The sequence below is a fragment of the Notamacropus eugenii genome, chromosome 3 (assembly GCF_028372415.1).
Source record: "Notamacropus eugenii isolate mMacEug1 chromosome 3, mMacEug1.pri_v2, whole genome shotgun sequence".
NCBI classification, from domain to species: domain Eukaryota; kingdom Metazoa; phylum Chordata; class Mammalia; order Diprotodontia; family Macropodidae; genus Notamacropus; species Notamacropus eugenii.
The window spans coordinates 150,188,070-150,206,645 of record NC_092874.1 but is presented as its reverse complement, the minus strand read 5'-3'; the positions used below and the strand labels follow the sequence as shown (position 1 = coordinate 150,206,645).

The 18,576-nt window shown below is 41.3% G+C and overlaps 1 protein-coding gene across 7 annotated transcripts in view; it reads right to left on the bottom strand.

The window, feature by feature from the left end:
* Nucleotides 1-18,576, bottom strand: part of ATXN7L1 (ataxin 7 like 1) — a 269,784-nt gene that overhangs the window by 62,728 nt on the left and 188,480 nt on the right. For all 7 annotated transcript variants that reach the window (XM_072653089.1, XM_072653090.1, XM_072653097.1 and 4 more), the window contains one exon: nucleotides 1,403-1,625. In XM_072653089.1, coding sequence (XP_072509190.1) covers nucleotides 1,403-1,625 — 223 coding nt within the window. The remainder of the gene's footprint in view (nucleotides 1-1,402; nucleotides 1,626-18,576) is intronic.

Sequence of the window (18,576 nt, the reverse complement as noted above, 5' to 3'; positions counted from 1 at the left end):
AACTTTCCATTGTCTGTGTTTCTATCACAAAAGGAAATTCCATTGATCTGAAAATGATTAGCTCTTCACTAAAGCATTCAAATTACTTACAATCAAAATCCTGTGGTTACAAATTGACTGACAAATGATTTATTGTACTATCTTTCCAGGAATGAAGTTCTGCCTAATGGTTCATAATGATCAATGTCATTTTTACTTAAACTGCACCTCTCCCTGACTCCTCCAGGCATTGTTTTTGGCCTTCTCATACTATTTTCACAGTCCCAAAGTTAAGGGTTAACACTTTTGTAATAATCGCTCCTAGTTCCCTAAGTATCTTAGGATGCATACATATCATCACACCCATGGACACAGGGAATGCCTTTTGAAGACACTCTTCAAATATTTCCTTTTCTGTTCTAGTTGGTTCTTCCTACTTTCCCATCACAGAGGGAACCAGCTCTAGTTAACCAATCAAAGTATAATATTTTTTGTAAAGATAGAGGTGAAAAAATTATACCACCCTCTGCATTTTCACAGGCATTTGTAATTCACTTTCTTTCAAAGGAATGCATTTTCCTTGGTCATCTTTGGCTTATACACCACTGCATTTTTGGGGGGGTCTGTATCATGAGTATCCACCAGAGATGTGATTCTGTAGTTCATGCCAGAAAAAGGTTCAGTACAAAGCAGAGTCCCAGACTCAGTTTCCTTCAGTAGAGGAGGAGCCTCCATCATGAGAGTGGTCCCTATAACCCAGTGGGTCAATACTTACTCTCTGTAATGGGGTTCCCTTTTTTCCCACTGGGGAAGATGACTTGTGGAATTTTGGGGTTAGGGCTAGGGATCTGACCTGGGATTTCACTGGTATAGGTTTCTTCTCAGTTAAGGAAACTGCTCTCAGTGCAGATCAGCACCTTTACTGAAAGTTATCATTTTACAGAACTGCCTGGAACACTTTGAAGTTAAGGGACATCTCCAGAGTTACACAGCCAGTATATATCAGAGGTAAGACTTGAACCCAGGTCTTCCTGGTTCCCAGGTCAGCTCCCTATCTACTATACCACTCTTCTTTTCATATGGAATTTTTAATAATATTATTTAGCATGAGAAATCATAAATTGGCTATATATTTAAAGAATATTTTCTGTGTTTCTTTACTTGGGCATCATTTACTCTTTCTAGTAAGGGGAGAAAAAAATTTCCCACATCAAGAAAATAAGACTTTTAAGCCCTCGCTTTCATTCCAGCTTTTAATTCTAGGACATCATTCTGATTTTCCTTCTTTTCTCTTCATTTTCCTATGTCTGGGAACATGCTGCCTAACCAAAAAGTAAGCACCATGTTTTAGTGTGAGGGCAACAAGGAATAAGGGTGAAAAGGTAAGCAAAGAGTTTGGTATTTCCAGCACCCAATGACTCACCATGGTTTATCCCTTGATGCTTTCGAAGAAAAGACTGTGTGCTGTTTGCTACTAGAGGTAAGTAGATTGTCTTTGGGCGTTTTGAATGGCTTTGTGTTGCTGCTGACAGGGTTATGGCCGCTGATACAGGGTTTTGCTTTCACTTGTAACAGTGATGTCCTGGAATTGGAGGGTGGTGATGCTGGAGAGGGCGAAGGTTTACACATCGAACTGTGTCTTCTTTCTGGAAAGGGAAGAAAGAACACATTTCAGCAGTTTGTTTTGAGTAGGGGAATAATTCCCTTTTTTTCCCACTCCTCCTACCTGCCCACACAGACAGACAGACACATAACATATATAAATATACACATAACTGCCAAAGAGGAAACTCTTTTCTTTGCCGTGTGCAAATCACTGAGGTTTTAGTCCTAATTATTCTTGCCAATTGCTCTGTTTTGCCAATTGGCAATTACTAAATACCAAATTCCTTTATCAAACTGCATTCCAAATTAACTCCAAGGTTCTCATGGGAGAGGCACAGAGATATTTATACAAGGACATTCCTCTTAATACCACAAACTTAGGAGGACCACAACCATAACCACAAAATTTAAAAAGCAGAGTACATGACATTAACTGGTCTCAGTTAATAAACTAACTGCTGTAAATTCTAACCCAGTAGCCTAGGAGTTACAAAGTCATGACTAGAGGTTAATAAGCATGAACACCCTGTCAAAAATGGTTAGAAATGGAAAATTCCCAAACCTGAACTTGGACAGAATTCTTAAATGTCATGAGAAACAGCAGCAGAACCTCACAAAGAGCATTTTACCAGTGGATGTCAGAAACTTTTTTGGACTGAGGTCAAACCACTAATTATATTACTTTCATATTCACTGTTATGGCGCCATTTTGGATCACATGGATGCAATGGTAAAAAAAACCCAAAAACACGTCAGTTAGAATTTCTGTGCCAGGGTGTCACAGATGGCAATGACATCTGACACACGATCCCCAAATCTTGGGCAAAATTTGTGGCAGCAACACAACAGAAAAACATTGGTTAGGGAGATGGTTCATTTTCAACAATTTTTTTTTGGCCTTAATGGCCATGAATTCAATGATTGAGGCCCAAGAAATGATTGTTGGGATACCAGCACTCTAAAGTAATACTCCACAAGATGAACACACAAATGCACACTGCAGAATACAGTAAATAATCCAGAGTCTGATGATTTCTTAATTTTGGAAGATATCTTAAAGATTTAGAATAACAGGAGTGTCTAACTCAAATTGAAACAAATACCTCCACCACATGTGGACTTCAAAAACTAAAAATTGTATTTTTATTTATTTTGATAAACATCTCTCCTTATTACATTTTAATCTGGTTTAGGAAAACTCTGGAGTTTTTTTGGTAACCTACAGGATGTGATTTTGACATTTCTGGAGTAAGACACACATTTCTGGACAAGGCCAATGTGGGAATGTGTTTGGCTTGACTATTCATATTTATTAAAAAGGATTTTGTTTTTCTTTTCTTTTTTTTTTTTCAATTGAGAGGAGACAGGAAGGAGAGAAAACAAATGACTATTAACTGAAAAAAAATTTAAATAAAAAGGTAGCCTGATGGAGAGTGTTAAGTGATACTAAACAATGGCTCATGGGTATGGAAGACTGTTGTAGATGGAATATTAAGGTGAAAGAAAATGATGTATCAGTTCCTTTTCTACCTGGCCTACTCCCAAAAGTATGGCCAATTTTAGTCTAGTTAGCAAGAAGCCTCCAGTACATAGAACTGGAAGAAAAAGAAAGATTTACTAAGAGGTCAACTACTCCAGGTAAACTATTCAAATACTACCTCTGCCTCTTAATACGCTGTGCCTCAGTTTCCTTCTCTGTAAATCAAGGATCCTACAAATGCAACTATGACGACCTCTAATGAGGTGAAAATCATTCTGCTTCCAAATGCAGCTCAATCTACTTTTGGAGAACTCAATGTTGTTGACCAATTTTTTCCTTATACTAAACTGAAATCTACTTCTCTGGAATTTCCAACCTTTGGCCCTCATTTTGCTTTTGGAACCGGGTGCCCTTTTTGCTGCCCTGTAAACCTTAGTACTACTAATACTATTTTTATATGACCAGTCATTTCAACATTTCACTGCTCTTCTTTTAAAATGAAATATAACAAAACCCCTGCAAAACTGGCAAAAAGGATTATGCCAAAGGTTTCCCAACAGGTTGAATAAGATGAGGATGATTACAGATTCTGACTTGACTGGATCCATGACTGCAGACACCATTTTGATAGATCACTGACCTGTAGTCCTTGGCTGGACTCCCTTTCTTTGAAGTCTATGAGCATTTGAAATACTAAAAATGCTAGTCAGCCAGGTCAGCAGCTCATTCATTCATGAAATAAACATTTATTAATCGCCTGCCTACTGTGCTTAATATACCATGATAGGTACTGAGGGAGGTACAAAGATTAATAAAACATAGCCTTTGTCCTTAGAGAGTTTATTATCTATGAACTATTGGCACACCTTCTCCCCCACCCCTTCCTGATCTTTCTGAATTTTTTATCAGCATGCTCTTCTGTTCCCAGAATTTTTAAATTAGGAACACAGTATATCATAACAACATTAAAGATTTTTGAATAATAAAGAATAAGGATCTTATCTTTCTTCCATATTCAATGCAGAAGATTCAGACCAATGATGTCTCCGCAGCTGTCTGTGCCAAGATCAACTACTCTTCACCAAGCATGTGACACACATCAAAAACCAGGCCAATCTCAGAACTCACCTCTAATTAGTGTTTCTCACATACTCAAATACTCAAAATTATCTCTGAAAAGCTAAGTTTCCAAACGTGAGTCCCAATCAGCTAGATAGCTCAGTGGATAGAGTGCTAGGCCAAAAATGTCAGGAAGGTCCAATTTCAAACGCAGACTTAGACACTTACTAGCTAGGTGATCCTGGGCAAATCTATCTGCCTCAGTTTCCCCAACTGTAAAATAGGGTTTATAATAGCCCCTACTTCCCCGAATTGTTGTAAGGATCAAATGAGATCATATTTGTAAAGCACTTAGCACAGTGCCTTGTATACAGTAGGTGCTTAATAAATGTTTATTCCCTTCCTTCCCTCTCTCCCTCCTCAATCATCCTAAGAGCCACCTACAGTTGTCATTGCCTCTCAACCTCAGTAGTTGACTCAGGTAATTTTCACTGAAAAGTTTCTGAACCTTTTCTCCATCTGCTTATCCACATAGACACTTTCAAAATAGTAACAGCATCTCATTCAAACTAATAGTTTGTAAGAACATAAACAGCATATGAGTGAAAGACCAAGATGGCGGCAGACCAAGAAGATGGCTTATTGGAGCCCATGGAAAATTTCCAATACAATTCCTAAAAAGACCAACCACCATTGGCAGGCTGTTAATGTTTTACTTTCAGTCCTCAACAAGAGGTTGCAGGAGCCCGTTCTGTGCATACTACTCCACTGGGTGTTTTCATATTTGGATTTTGAATTCCCACAAGCAGGTGACTGACTGGTAAATGATTAGCCAAACTATTTCTTAACTGACAGCAGTGGTAGGGTCAATTTCACTGCAAAAAGGATGCTCTTCCATAAGGGTCAGACTCTAACACTCAGGTACCTGCCACCAAAGGCATACTTTGTGGTGGCAACACAAGAGAATGACAGTGACTAGGAGACACCCTGAATTGTAGTGACAGATCAAAGGCGAGGGCAGGTCCAGAGCTATAAATTAGCCACTTTTGTACCTTCAATACACTCCTGATCCCCATGGAGGCTAGTGCCTTTCCATTGTAGATTACCTCCTTTTTAGCCCGTATATATCTCATATGGAAGTACTTGGTTGCAAGTTTTCTCTCCTATTAAAAGTGTGAGCACCTTGAAAGCAAAGACTGTTTTTGCCTTTCATTGCAATCTCAGCACTCAGCACAGTAAGCACATAGTAAGGGTTTAATAAATACTCACTGACTTGTATCTGGGGCTGTGGCACCAGATATACTCAGATCAAGTTCCTGGGCCAGGGTGTCACAGATAACAATGACACTTGACACAGACAGGATCCCCAAATCCTGGGCAACATTTACAGCAGTAACACAACCAAAAACATTGATCAGAGAGATGGATCATTTTCAAAGCTTTTTTTTCTTCAAGTCTTAATGGCCATGAATTGAATTCATTCTGAAGAGATGATGATTGGGATACCAGCACTCCAGAGTAATACTCCACAAAATGAATACAATAGGGCAGTTGGTGTTGGTAAATGATTAAGCAGGCTATTTCTTAATTGAAAGAAGTGATAATGGCCAATTTAGTTGCAAAAAGGATACTCTTACATAAGGGGCAGACTAACACCCATATATTCATACTTGGTAGTGTTGCTACAAGAGGGTGAAGGTGAGTAGGAGGCACTGGATTTTAATGACAGACAGATCAGAGGGGAGGAGACTAGGGAGATGAAACAGAGACAGTTGCAGGGGTGGGGTTGGGGGCTGAGAGAAGGGCCAGGGGTGGAAGAGGCCATTTGAAAACTAATTATTATGGCTAATGACCCATTAAGGCCAGTTGTTTCTATGCTGTCAAAGGATTGCAAATGCTATCAGCACCCTCTGAAATTTGGCATCCTGGGAGAAGACACTGGTTACCCTCACCTTAGTTATAGTTCAGGGAAATTTTGCCACAATGTGTGCATAGTTCAAGAAACAACACCTTGGAATCTTATATATGTTGTCAGAGGCTGGTTTTGCTGAACTGTGTTTTTCTTCCTCTATCTTTTTATTTTACTATCTTTATTACAAGGGTATGTTCATTGGATAAGCAGATATATGAATGAGGTACAAAACCAAAGACGACCAGTTTTTAAGAATAAAAGAAATACAAAACTATGGCAAGAAGAAACGGCCCATAGTCTCATGTGTCACACGAGAAAACTGAAACAGGAAATTTCAAAGGACTTTGAGAGAGCCCCACAACCGTTCCTGGCAGGCAGCCCCATACCAAGTTTTTCTCTCAGACACACTTATGAAACTTCCCTTCTCAATTACTCATTCTTTTTTCAGTTAAGAGGTTACAGAATCAGAAATTCAGGGCTAGAATGATGTCTGAGACCACCGAGTCCATTTCAGATAAGGAAATTGTCATCCAGAAGGTGAAAGAACTTGCCCAAGGTCACAGGGGTAGTAAGAAGTATCCAACATGGGATATGAACCCAGGTCCTGATCTCAGAGACAAGACTTTTCAATGAACCACAACTTGTGTACCTTTCCCAATCTCCTTCCTCTCAAGCATCTTTTTTTTTTTTTTAATATTACTGAGTTTGCCTTGAACTTTATCCATATCTCTTACTTGCCTTTGTACCATAAAGAGGGAGGTAGGGAACAGAAAGAGAAAGATTTACTTAGTTAACACCTATAGTAGCTAACTGGCTCTGAAACTGCTGAAAATGATGGTGACCACTGTCCCTCTGTTGTGGAGATAGCACAGTACAGTGGAAAGACTGATGAATTTGGATTCAGAAAGTCCTGGGTTCAAATCCCAAGTCTGTCCTAACATCCTAGATGAGTTTCCTCATATATAAAATGAGGAAATTGAAGCAGATGACCTCTAAGATTTTTTCTGCTCTGAACCTACAACAGGAGGATTTAAACTTTATGTCCAAGACCCCTTTGGAAGTCTGGACTTCTATGCAGGATAATGTCTTTAAATGCATAAAATAAAACAATTATAGAAAAAGAAATATTAATAAAATAAAAAACAATGAATTTAATAGAATAAAATAAACAGAGAATTTAAAAAGAAATCAATTATATCAAAAGTTTTTTTTTTTTTGAAGATTCCAGGTTAAAAATCCTCAGTCAATGACATTTTCCTTTTTTTTTTTCATTTTCCTGCTTCCAAAATGATTTGGTTAGTCACCATGCTAAACTGTGTCCTATAGGCCTGTGGCAAATACCATGTCTCAGTGGTCACACACTTAGCACAGATCTAGTGGCAGAGTGAAGAATGGAGTTCCCTATGTCCTGGGAATTTCCACTCTGAGGTAATACCATTCTCTGTGTCTGAAGTAAATCTGCTCCCTTTTAGCACACAGTTGGAGAACAGAGAGGGCACAGGATGTCCCGGACACTGTAATGCTCCTTGAATTCTCGTTTTTCAGTAGTAGTCCTCAGTGTCACACAAGCTGGCCCTATCTACAAATCTGCTACCTTGCTCAGCATCTCTGATTTCATCCACTTGGGGAACCACATCTTAAGCAGTTGCCTGTGGCACATAGTGGTCAAATAATTTGCTCAGGGACATGATATCGGAAGTGCAATTTGAACCCAGGTCTTCCTGTTTTCAAGTCCAGCTCTCTCTTCTAAGCCACACTGCCCCTACAATCTAAAACATGGTAAAAATTCTCCCTAGGCGAAATGGTGAAGCAGGCCAACTCAGGCATTCAATTCCTTGTCATCACTGTCCCTGGTTACTAGACCTACTCCCACATAATTCCCAAGACTCTCAACATATTCAAATTCCCCTTTCTCTCTACCAGCCTACTCTTTCAGAGTATGGTCATGGGCAGAGGATTTAGAGCTAACAGGGGGACTTTTGAGATCATCTATTCCAATCTTCTCTTTTGAAAGATGAGCAATCTGAGGCCCAAAGAGGTTGTGACTAATAACAGCTTGGTTTGCTACCGACCATGAGTAAAATGGGGATCCTAGCACTCAGCCTGCCTCCTTCACAGTGATGAACCCTACTGCTATAGAATCAGGAGTCACTTGCAGTTAGTATCATTATTACCCTTCCCAGAGATGTCTGCATTTAAAAAAAAAAAAAAGATGCTTCCTACTTGCTAGCTTCCTTTTTTTTTTTTTTTTGGCCTTGAGGCCTTCTGAAATTAGCCCAATCCTTTTTTCTAGTCTTAAAGCTCTGTTGGGGTTTTCATTGTCTTGATGGCTCTGTCCCCATGACAACCAAAGGTAGCCAAAAGGGAAAACGACAGCAAAATTTTCACTTTCCAAACACATCACTAACCAGAATGAACCTGTGAAAAACCAGCAAAGAAAGGGGAGAACAGCCGAGAGCTGCAACCACCCCTACCAATGTCATAATCAGTCACCGTTCCTGGAGAGGAAAGCAGATGAGGGACTCTAAACCTCTCTTCCAGAAGCAAATAAGAGTGGTTTCAGCCCCCTAGGGACTCAGCCATGGACTCTTCTTCCACTCTCCTAAAGGTTTCTTGACATTCCATACCAAGAATTTTGAGTACAAAACTGCCCTGTCCTTGAGGAATCGAGGAGAGTTCAAAGTTATCAGTGGTCCAGTGCCATGGGAGCCTCAGCCTTCTTCATAACATCAAGCCTTTCTCAGAAGGCTTAGAAGGACTGCATGAGAGATCAGGTGGCAAGGTGCTAATATCTAAGTGGCATTAATCTTCTCTTGATAGAGTTCAATTCCCTTCCTATTCCTCCCTCACCCCCCAACTGGATTAGCCTACATCTGAATTTTATTAGCAAGTACCACTGCTGCTGAAGCATGGAAAATGCTCGCCACTTTTGATTTTTATTCTTTTAAGCTTGCCACTCACAGAGCATGGCTAAAACTTGCCCCCATATCTCTGAGTTCCTAGAAATTTGTAAAGTGTTATGAAGCCACCTCCTATTAAGTAATGGTGGCAATCCAGTCCTTGGAGAAGATGCAGAATAGGTAGGTTGACGCTTCACAGTGTAAAGTATTTTAACTGATCTCATCCTTCTTGACATCTGGATTTGGAGTCAGAGAGAAGCAGTTTGAAATCTGCCTCAAACACTAGCTGTGTAAACCTAGGAAACTCATTTGACCTTTCTGGACCTCGGTTTCTTCATCTGCTGACCTCTTCATCTGCTGACCTCTAGGGTTCCAGCCAGCTCTAAATATATGATGCTACAATCTCTACAGCAGTATTTGGCACTCATGAGAGTTCTCTCCAGGATATTGTCTTCTTTTCTGACCTAACTACTCAGTCTGTTTTGCTGGATCATCATTTATACCTCCCCCTCCCCCCCATACTAACTGCGGGGTATACCCCAAGGCTCTGTCCTGGGCTCCCTTCTTCTCTTTCTCTACTTTCTCACTTGGTAACCTTATCAATTCTCATGGGTTTAATTATCACTTGTACACAGATGACTCCCAGATTTATGTATCCAGCTACCTAGTTTCTCTTCTGAGCTCTAGCCCTGGATTAGCAACTATCTATTGGACATTTTGAACTGGATGTCCTATAAGGCATCTCAAAGTTAACATGACCAAAACAGAATTCACTGAGTTTCCCCACAAACTCATCCCTCTTCTTTACTTCCTCATTTCAAGGGCTTTTCTTTTCCTTTTTTCCCTCCTTTCTTCATCTTCCTTCAAGTCACCCAGGTCCATATGCTATTCAGGTCTTTACTCTTCCTCCACCCCACTCCCCACACAAATCAGTTACCAAGATTCAGTATTTAAAATCTCTCACATAACCATTTTCTTCTCTTCATTCACACATGACCACCATGTAGTTCAGGAACTCATCACCTCTTTATAGTAGAACTGTTGTTGTTGTGTAGTCTTTTTGGTTGTGTCCAACTCTCTGTGACCCCATTTGGGATTTTCTTGCCACAGATATTAGGTGCTACATTGGTTTGCTATTTCCTTCCCCAGCTCAATTTACAGATAAGGAACTGAGGCAAATAGGGTTAAGCAACTTGCCCAGGGTCACACAAGCTAGTTAAGTGTCAGAGGCCAGATCTGAGCTCAGGAAGAGGAATCTTTCTGCTTCCAAGTCCAGTGCTCTAGCCACTACACCATCTAGTTGCCCCAGAAGCTCCATAGAGCTATGGAATTATAGGTTTCACCAAAAACACAACCGTATTTTGTATCTACTATTTTTCTATGCTCTTACTGGCTCCTGAGGTGCAACAGCTCCTTGAGGAAAGGACTATTTCATGTTTGTTTTTATATTTCCAATCTGGCACATAGTAGGTGCTTGATAAATGCTTGCTGAGTGATTTAATAATAATAATAAAAAAAGATCTACAAAATACCCTGAAGGTTGGAAACCTCAGAACTAAGAGAAAAACTTCTCCCTATTTCTATCCCAAATTTCTCTACAATGTCACATCAGATTTTGAAGCTGTTATTATCTAAGTGCTTTGAGGAGGCTAGCTGGCACAGTGTATAGAGCACTGGACTTGGAGTCTAGAAGACTTGAGCTCAATCCCATTCTCAGATATTCCCCATCTATATGACCTTGGGCAGTCACTTAATCTGTTAGCTTCAGTTTCCTTAATTGTAAAATGGGGATGATAATAGCACCTATCTTACAGGGTTGTTGTGTGGGCCAAATGAGATAATATTTGTAAAAATATTTTGCTTAGCACAAGACCTGGCCCACAGTAGATGCTTTAGTAGGATGTCATTAGGGAAATGACCTTTCCTACTACATGCCTTGTGTAATAACTACGTTAAGTAAATACTTTAGAAATATTATCTAATTTTATTCTTATAATAATTCTGGAGGTAGATGTAGTTATTTCCCCCATTTTACAAATGAGGAAACTGAGATAGGTGGAGTGACTTCCCTAGGGTATGTGTCTAAGTAGGGACTTAAGCTCAGATCTCCCTGATTTAAGGCCCAGAGATTGCCCTCCACTGAATCACCTACCTGCCTCTACAAAAACCTATGGATTCCTTTTTTGGAATAGCTGTTTTCAATGCACAAAACAAAATATAAAAGATTACAAAGGAAAACAAAAAGTGAAAATCAAGATGTCTTTTCTTTTGCCCAACCAAGTCCCCAGACTCCCTGAAATCTACAGGCTCACGGACCCTGGGAAGTCACTTATTCCCTCAGGGCCCAAAGGCTACTCTCCAGCACTACAAATCGCACAGCATGGGCTGATCTGTATCAGTACAGAGAATTCCTTATCAGAAGCTCCTTACTGGGATGAAATCGGTCAGCATTACTTAAAAAAAAAGCCAGCTTCCTGAGTGCAGTTCAAATGATTAAATTTACAAGAATTCAATACAAACACAGCTTCCTGGGAACACATATATTTAGCAAAGTGAGTCACTTCTGAACACAGCAACTTGTTTCAAATAAGATAATATAGGTAAAGCACTTTGCAAACTTCAAAGTCCTGTATAAATATTAGCTATTATTATTTATGGGGAGTGGACAGACATGGGGCTTGGAATCTGGAAGCTCATCTTCCTGAGTTCAAATCTGGCCCCAGACACTTACTAGTTGTGTGATCCTGGGCAAGTCACTTAACCTTACTTGTCTCAGTTTCCTTTTTTGTAAAATGAGCTGGAGAAGGAATGGGTAAACTACTCCAGCATTTCTGCCAAGAAAACCCCAAAATGGGGTCACAAAGAGTCAGACACAACTGAAATGACTGAATGATAAAACAAATTATTACTTGGGATGACTTCACCTCTTAAGAAGACTGGGACTTCTACGTCCCACAATCTACAGGCAAGAGAACTCAACTCCATGAGAAACAAGAAGCAGAAACATCCCAAGGCTTTCTGCCCAATAGCATACAGAAGGATCACGGGCAGCCACCCACATACGCTTTTGTCTGTTTCAGAACTCTCCTGGACAGAACCTTTTCTATTCTCTGTGGGTGGTTTCTGGCACTTGAAAACAGGAAGTTGTCTTAAAGTGCTTTAGGGTGTGGCTGTACCCAGTCAACACCTCCTTACATATGCCAATGCGGCAAAGAAAAATAGTCTAAATTATATCAATGTGAATAATGCTTCTCAGCTGGACTTTCTCAGTTTATTTTCTCTTTTTAACCTGGGATAAGGAGAAGGCTAAAAACCGGTAAGGGTGAAGTATTCTAGCGCCTGTCATGTGGCTTTCAATGCCCTTACAGTTATATTAATCTAGTCACATGTGTGCTGGTGCGTGCCTTTACCTGTGGGAAACAAGATCATAGCTAGAAACTGGTAGGCACACCTCTACCTCCACCCCACCCCCTCTTTTGTATAGTGAAAAAGATAGGAAATGTGATTGATCATCCCCTGCTTGAAAAGCTATCACTCCCAATCCATCAGTCAGTCTTGCAATCAACAACATTTAATCAGCGTTCTTTGCGCTGGAACTGGGCTGGGAGCCTATGGACAGAAAATATAGAAAGAAAACTCACTTCCTGCCCTCAAGGACTTCCATAATCTAAATAAAACACAACTAGAACTGGAAAAAAAAAAGACACCCCAAAGAAATACATGAATACAGGTAGATGGGTGTGCTATGACCTATGCCTCTCAATACTGATATGTAACACAAAGAGGTAAGGCAATTAGCAAAGGTTTCTGGAGGTGTGAAAGGCACTTTAAAACATTTCCACATCCACATTCCACATCCTATTCAAGGTCAAAAGACTCTCCTTAGAGAAGTTACTGGCTGTCTTAGTAGACTGGTCTAAGTTCACCCTCTTGCTTCAGACCTCTCAGGGCCATATACCGGGCTTTCCATTTGTCTGTCTGTCTGAGCTCCAGCCCACTAATTGGAATGGCCTCACTTAACTCAGTAGCTCCTAATTGCTGAATGAACATAAGACAGCTGGCATGCCCTTGACTGGCAGGTTCTCTTGTCAACACACTTTAGGAAGGCCCGGAATGGTCCAGTCAGACGAAGCAAATAAACACTTCATTCACACACTACAGGGCACCCCCCACTGGGACAGTCCTTGCCTTTTAGCTGAGGAGGCTGAGACATTGAGAAATTAAGTAACTGCATGTTAGGGATGTTTCCTGGCTCTCAGCCCAGTGTGATGACCTGTTAGACCACACTGCCTCCCTCTTAAGATATCTCAAGTAGACAGGAAAATGCCACAACTCACTCTATTCCAGGTGCCCGTAATCTCTCTATCTTCTGAGCAAAACCAGAAAAACACATGAAACAAAGGGTGGCTATGACTCGTTCTGATCCTGGCAGGCCTCGATGGGGTTTTCAGTCAGTCAGTCAATAAGCATTTATTAAGCGCTTACCACGTTATGTGCCAGGCACTGGGCTAAGTATGGCCACAAATGTGAAGTCTGCTTAGGCATTCTTACGACCGTAGACATTATTTGCAGTTGTCTTGTTTTAGGGCAATTCCTTTCCACAAACAAAAACACAACCTGAAGATATTGACCCAATGCTTTCTCCTCCAGGCTGCTTGCAGCTTTACACTCTCCTCTGATCCTTAGGGGCCCATGCATTTTGACAGAAACATTTTTTGTAGCCCCCAGGGTATAACAGTAGTAGTAGTGATAATAAATTATTATTATTGTTGTTACTATCATTTTAAAAGTATTTTCTACATTCTACTTTCTGCTAAGAATTTAGGCAGACCATTCAGACTCAGTCTTTTCCTGTGGAAAGAAACCTGAATTTGAATTCAGAAGATCTGGGTTCCAATTAACACCTGATAATTGTGTGACCTTGGGCAAGTAACTTCTCAGGGGTAAGGATTACATGCCTACAATTGCATGATCTCTGGTGGACAGACAGCAGGCCTCATAGGCAAGGTTTATGGGCTTGGAGGCCTCCAAATCCTAGTTGAAGGCAGCTGAGTGGTATTTTTAGATACAGCTGGGCCTGGAGGTGGGAAGACCTGAGTTCAAATCCAGCCTCAGATACTTCCTAGACATGTGACCTGGGTAAGTCTCTTAACCACTGTCTGTTTCAGTTTCCTCAACTGTCAAATGGAGATAATAATAAGCACCTACCTTCTGGTTGTTCTGAGGATCAAAGGAGGAAAGCAAGTATGCGGCAGAGTGGGCCACACAGTAGGCACTTAAACGCTTTCTGCTTTCCCTTCTTCCTTGCTTCTTCTGATTGTAGCAAGTCCCTTCTTGGTGCCCATATTTAAGACTATAAATTGCAGAACATTTACAGATCTACATTTGTGGAGTGAGTTCCTTACCAATGGAAATTAGGTCCAGACAAAAAACATTTTAGAACCATGAGAACCAAAAATTCAGGGATCCAGCCCATCAGGTCAATTTTTATGCTAATCAACAACAAAGGTAGCAGTATTTCCAGGATAAGCCCAATTAGGAATACACATCCATTCTCACAATAGATTGGTTGGAGGTGAGGGGGTGGAGAGTGAGTGCAAGTAGTTAGCTTTTATGCAGAGCTTGAAGGTTTACAAAGTATTTTACATACATTAACTCATTCTATCCTGTGAGGCAGGTGTTACGGTTACCCTTTTTTACAGATGAGAAAACTGAGGTATTTGGAGGTTAAATGAATTGCCCTTGGGTCACACAGCTACTAAGCGTCAGAGGGGTAGGATTTGAACTGTGCTCTTCTGACACCAAGTCCTAAGTACTATCTACTATGCCTACAAAACTTTTAGTAAAAAAGGTGAAGTTCGACTTTGGTATTCTCTTACCTCTTTCTCTCCACTCCCCCCCACTGTACCACCATCATTTCTTCCTTCACTTAGTTTAGGTCTTCTCGTAGCTCTTCGCTCTCAGTGGTAAATAACTATTAATGTCTCAGCTCTCCCTCACTCAAACAAAGTCCAGCGCAAGTCATGTCATCACTTCTCTGATGGCATAGTCTTCTTCGGCAACAAAGGATGAACATAACAACAATAACAACGATGACTATCTAATGTCTTGGTCCACAGACGTTTGCATTTGAATAGGGAATTATTAAGATCCAAAGCCAGGAATCTCTAAGGTAGAATTTCAGAAGGGAGGGGGAGATCACTCTTTCCAATCACAAGGTTCTCTGCCTTCCTTTACATTGGGGGCAGATAATAATCCCTAACATCAAAAAGCCCACAGGGCCACACAGAGTTAAATCTCTAGTGAGATGTGCAGAATATGACTGGCACAAGTTTGGCTTTCTCTTCCCTTTCCTTGCTTTAGACGAGGTAAAAGTTTCTGGCACAGAAATTCACAAGGAGAATGAATCAGCTTATGGCTGCAGGTCTTGGTGCTGGCTGGCCTGTCAAGGAGAGCTTATTTCCACAAATTCCATTTTTTGGAACAGGGCTGAATCAGAACAAGGGGGAGTGACTTTCCCTTCCCTCTGGAGCCCGCCCAGCTCATCCCCACTTCCAAGAATGCCAGAGACTCAATCTGCTCCCCAAGGGCTCAGGTAGAAGGAGCCACACAGCCCAATATAGCTTCAGGGGCAGGAATTCATTCAAAGCCAGGTTATCTACACGGAGCTTTGCCTATCCAGGGCAAAGAATTGACAGGAATTTTTCTTCCAAGACCAGCTTCTCCCTGTGGGGACTGTCCATTAAAGAATGTGTTGTAATGCTGCAATAATTAGAAGAAAGACAGAGCAAAGGCAAGGACAGCTGGCGTGTGAGTCACTCGAGTCTTCCCAGACCCAAACTGACTAGCTTTGTCAGGAGCCTGGAAGAGAGGGCTGAAGGTGTGCTGTGAAGGGAGTGGGGGTGGGGAGGGAGGAGAAGAGGTGAAGCCCTGTCCCGAGGCCAGTGTCCTACACCTTGGGACACCACCAGCTGGCCTAGTGTTTATTGGGGTCCAGCAGAGACAGATGTCTTCCCTCCGTACCCTTCCCCCCAAGCCATTTTATTCCGCCTCAAGTATTTTGGCACTAAAGAGTTAATAAAACCCCTTTCCCTAAACTTTGTGCCAAAAGTAGATTAAGATAACAAAATGAAATATTTACATAGCACTTACTTCTGAGGATCTCAAACTTCCCTACCCAACACCAAACATACTTTTTTTTTTCCCTTTGTAGAAATGTGTAAACTGAGGTAGGGCTTCCCATTCTTGGCTAACTTCACCTTTTCTATCTGTGGCATCACTTTTTCCTCAGGTTTAAAAGCTTCAAAACGACTGCCTTTCCCCTTTCATTCATCCCTTCTATCAGTTTTTTTCTCTGAAATCTCTACTACTTAGTTTCTTTCCAATTCTGTCTCACACCTGGATTGTGGAAACAAACTTCTGGCTTCCTTTCTTCCAGTCTATCCCCAATTCCAATTCATCCTATATAAACTAACACATGAATCTTCCAAAACTTTATCAATCTCTTCCTCACTCCACTGCTCAAAAAAGCTTTCATGTCTTCCAAATGCAGAAAGGATAGAGCCCACATTTTAGTCTAGCATATAAAGCTCTCCATATTTTGGTCCCACTTTGCTGATACAACTGTGTTTATTACTCCCAACAGGAAGCCCCTCCTCCAGCTAGGCTGGTCTCACTTTTCCCAGAAAAGAAACTTGGAATTTCTAATTCTAATTCTCCATTCCTACTTCATGCCACTCACTCTTCCCAAAGAGAATGCTCTTTTCCTTTGTCTCCACTGTCCCCATCCTACCAATCCTTCAACATTCAGCTCAAATTCCCCTTATCCAGGAGGTCTCCTGGGGAACTTCAGTCCATATTGATCCTTCCCTAACTGAATTCCTACTCACTGTCTCAATCACTCCTCTGGGCACTGCCCCATCCTGTTCTTCATCTTTTTATCTGTTTAGTACTAATCTTCCAAGTTAGGAGCTAAATTCACACAGCAAAGGGAGCAAGTCTTTGTTCTTCCTGTCTCTCTCTGTGTGTTCATTCTTCATTGCTGAAGAAGACCATGCCATCAGAGAAATGATGACATGACTTGCACTTGACTTTGTTTTGAGTGAGGGAGGGCTGTGCAGGTCACCAGCCTCACTTTTCCTCCAGAGCCATCTGAATCCAGTGACCAGATATTCCTCAGGATGACTGGAGATAACCCAGGATGAGGCAGTTGGGGTTAAGTGACTTGCCCAAGGTCACACAGCTAACTACTGGAGCTGTCCTCAAGTGCCTAGCACAATATCTGACATGCAGTTGGCATGTAGTAAATATCTGTTAAATGAATGAATGAATGAATCAAGTCAAATGCACTCAATGAATCTACCTCAAGAACCTGTATTCTTTCATCCTTTAGGCCAGATCATCCTCTCTGGTAGGAAGAAAAGATGCAAGTTAAAAACAAGTAAGAGCCACAGTGTTTATGGATAGAGATCATGGGCAAAATACAAAAGAGAATCAATATTCAGACTGTCAGCAGGAAAGGGGCTTTCAGGACAGAGCTGTGAAACCAACAGCAAAGAAGCAAATTTCGGTTTCTCTCTTCTCAGTAGTAATTGCTGTCTCTACCATCTCAAGCTAGAATAGGGCACTGGTTTATGAAGGGTCACGGATCTCTCCTCTGCATCGTCCTCCCTCCCTTCCTCCCCCACATTCCCCCAAATCATGCTGAGTAAACCTGGTGGTGTATTTTCTCTTTGTCATCACCCTGTTAAACTCCCAGGGCTGGAACAATATTCAGCAGAAAACCCCTGGCTGAAAGCTCCATTGTACCTGTACGTTTTTAAAGCGGCAGGATGTCTCCCCTTTGATAGGCCTGGCATAGCTCTCTTGGAAATCCACCTTTTTATCTCACTCAGGATGTTTGGATGATTAGAGAGGAGTCTGCCCTTCTCCCCCACTACCCACTTCCTGCTTTACTGATTTATCCCTGGAAAGGGTCTGAGGGGTTTCTCCAAAGGCTGTCAGAGGACATCTTGTTGGTGCTGTAAAACTAGCAATGAGGTGCCCCCACAGCAGAAGAGGAGGGAGAGTGAGAAATGGATGCCCTTGCCACAACTGGTTTGGGAATAGAACAGAAATTAGAGTGGAAACCAATAAAGGGCTAATTTTTACTTTCTCTAGCCTGGTCAGTTCAGTTTCCCCATATCTATGGTAAAAGGAATGAACACTAAGGAGAAATATGAAAAATAACTGTCAAATGGGGCTGAGTTCCACATGCCAATGGCCAAATATTATTAAATTAGGATAGGGAGCTATTCTGAGACTCCCAGGAAAGAGAATAGAGTAAGCAGGGGGGAAGCCAAAGAAATCTTGTCAGAGACATCTCTCCACTCAGTTTTAAATTGTTCTTCCTGTCTCTCTGTGTGTTCATTCTTCATTGCTGAAGAAGACCATGCCGTCAGAGAAATGATGACATGACTTGTACTTGACTTTGTTTTGAGTGAGGGAGGGCTGTGCAGGTCACCAGCCTCACTTTTCCTCCAGAGCCATCTGAATCCAGTGACCAGATATTCCTCAGGATGACTGGAGATGACCCAGGATGAGGCAGTTGGGGTTAAGTGACTTGCCCAAGGTCACACAGCTAGTGAGTGCCAAGTGTCTGA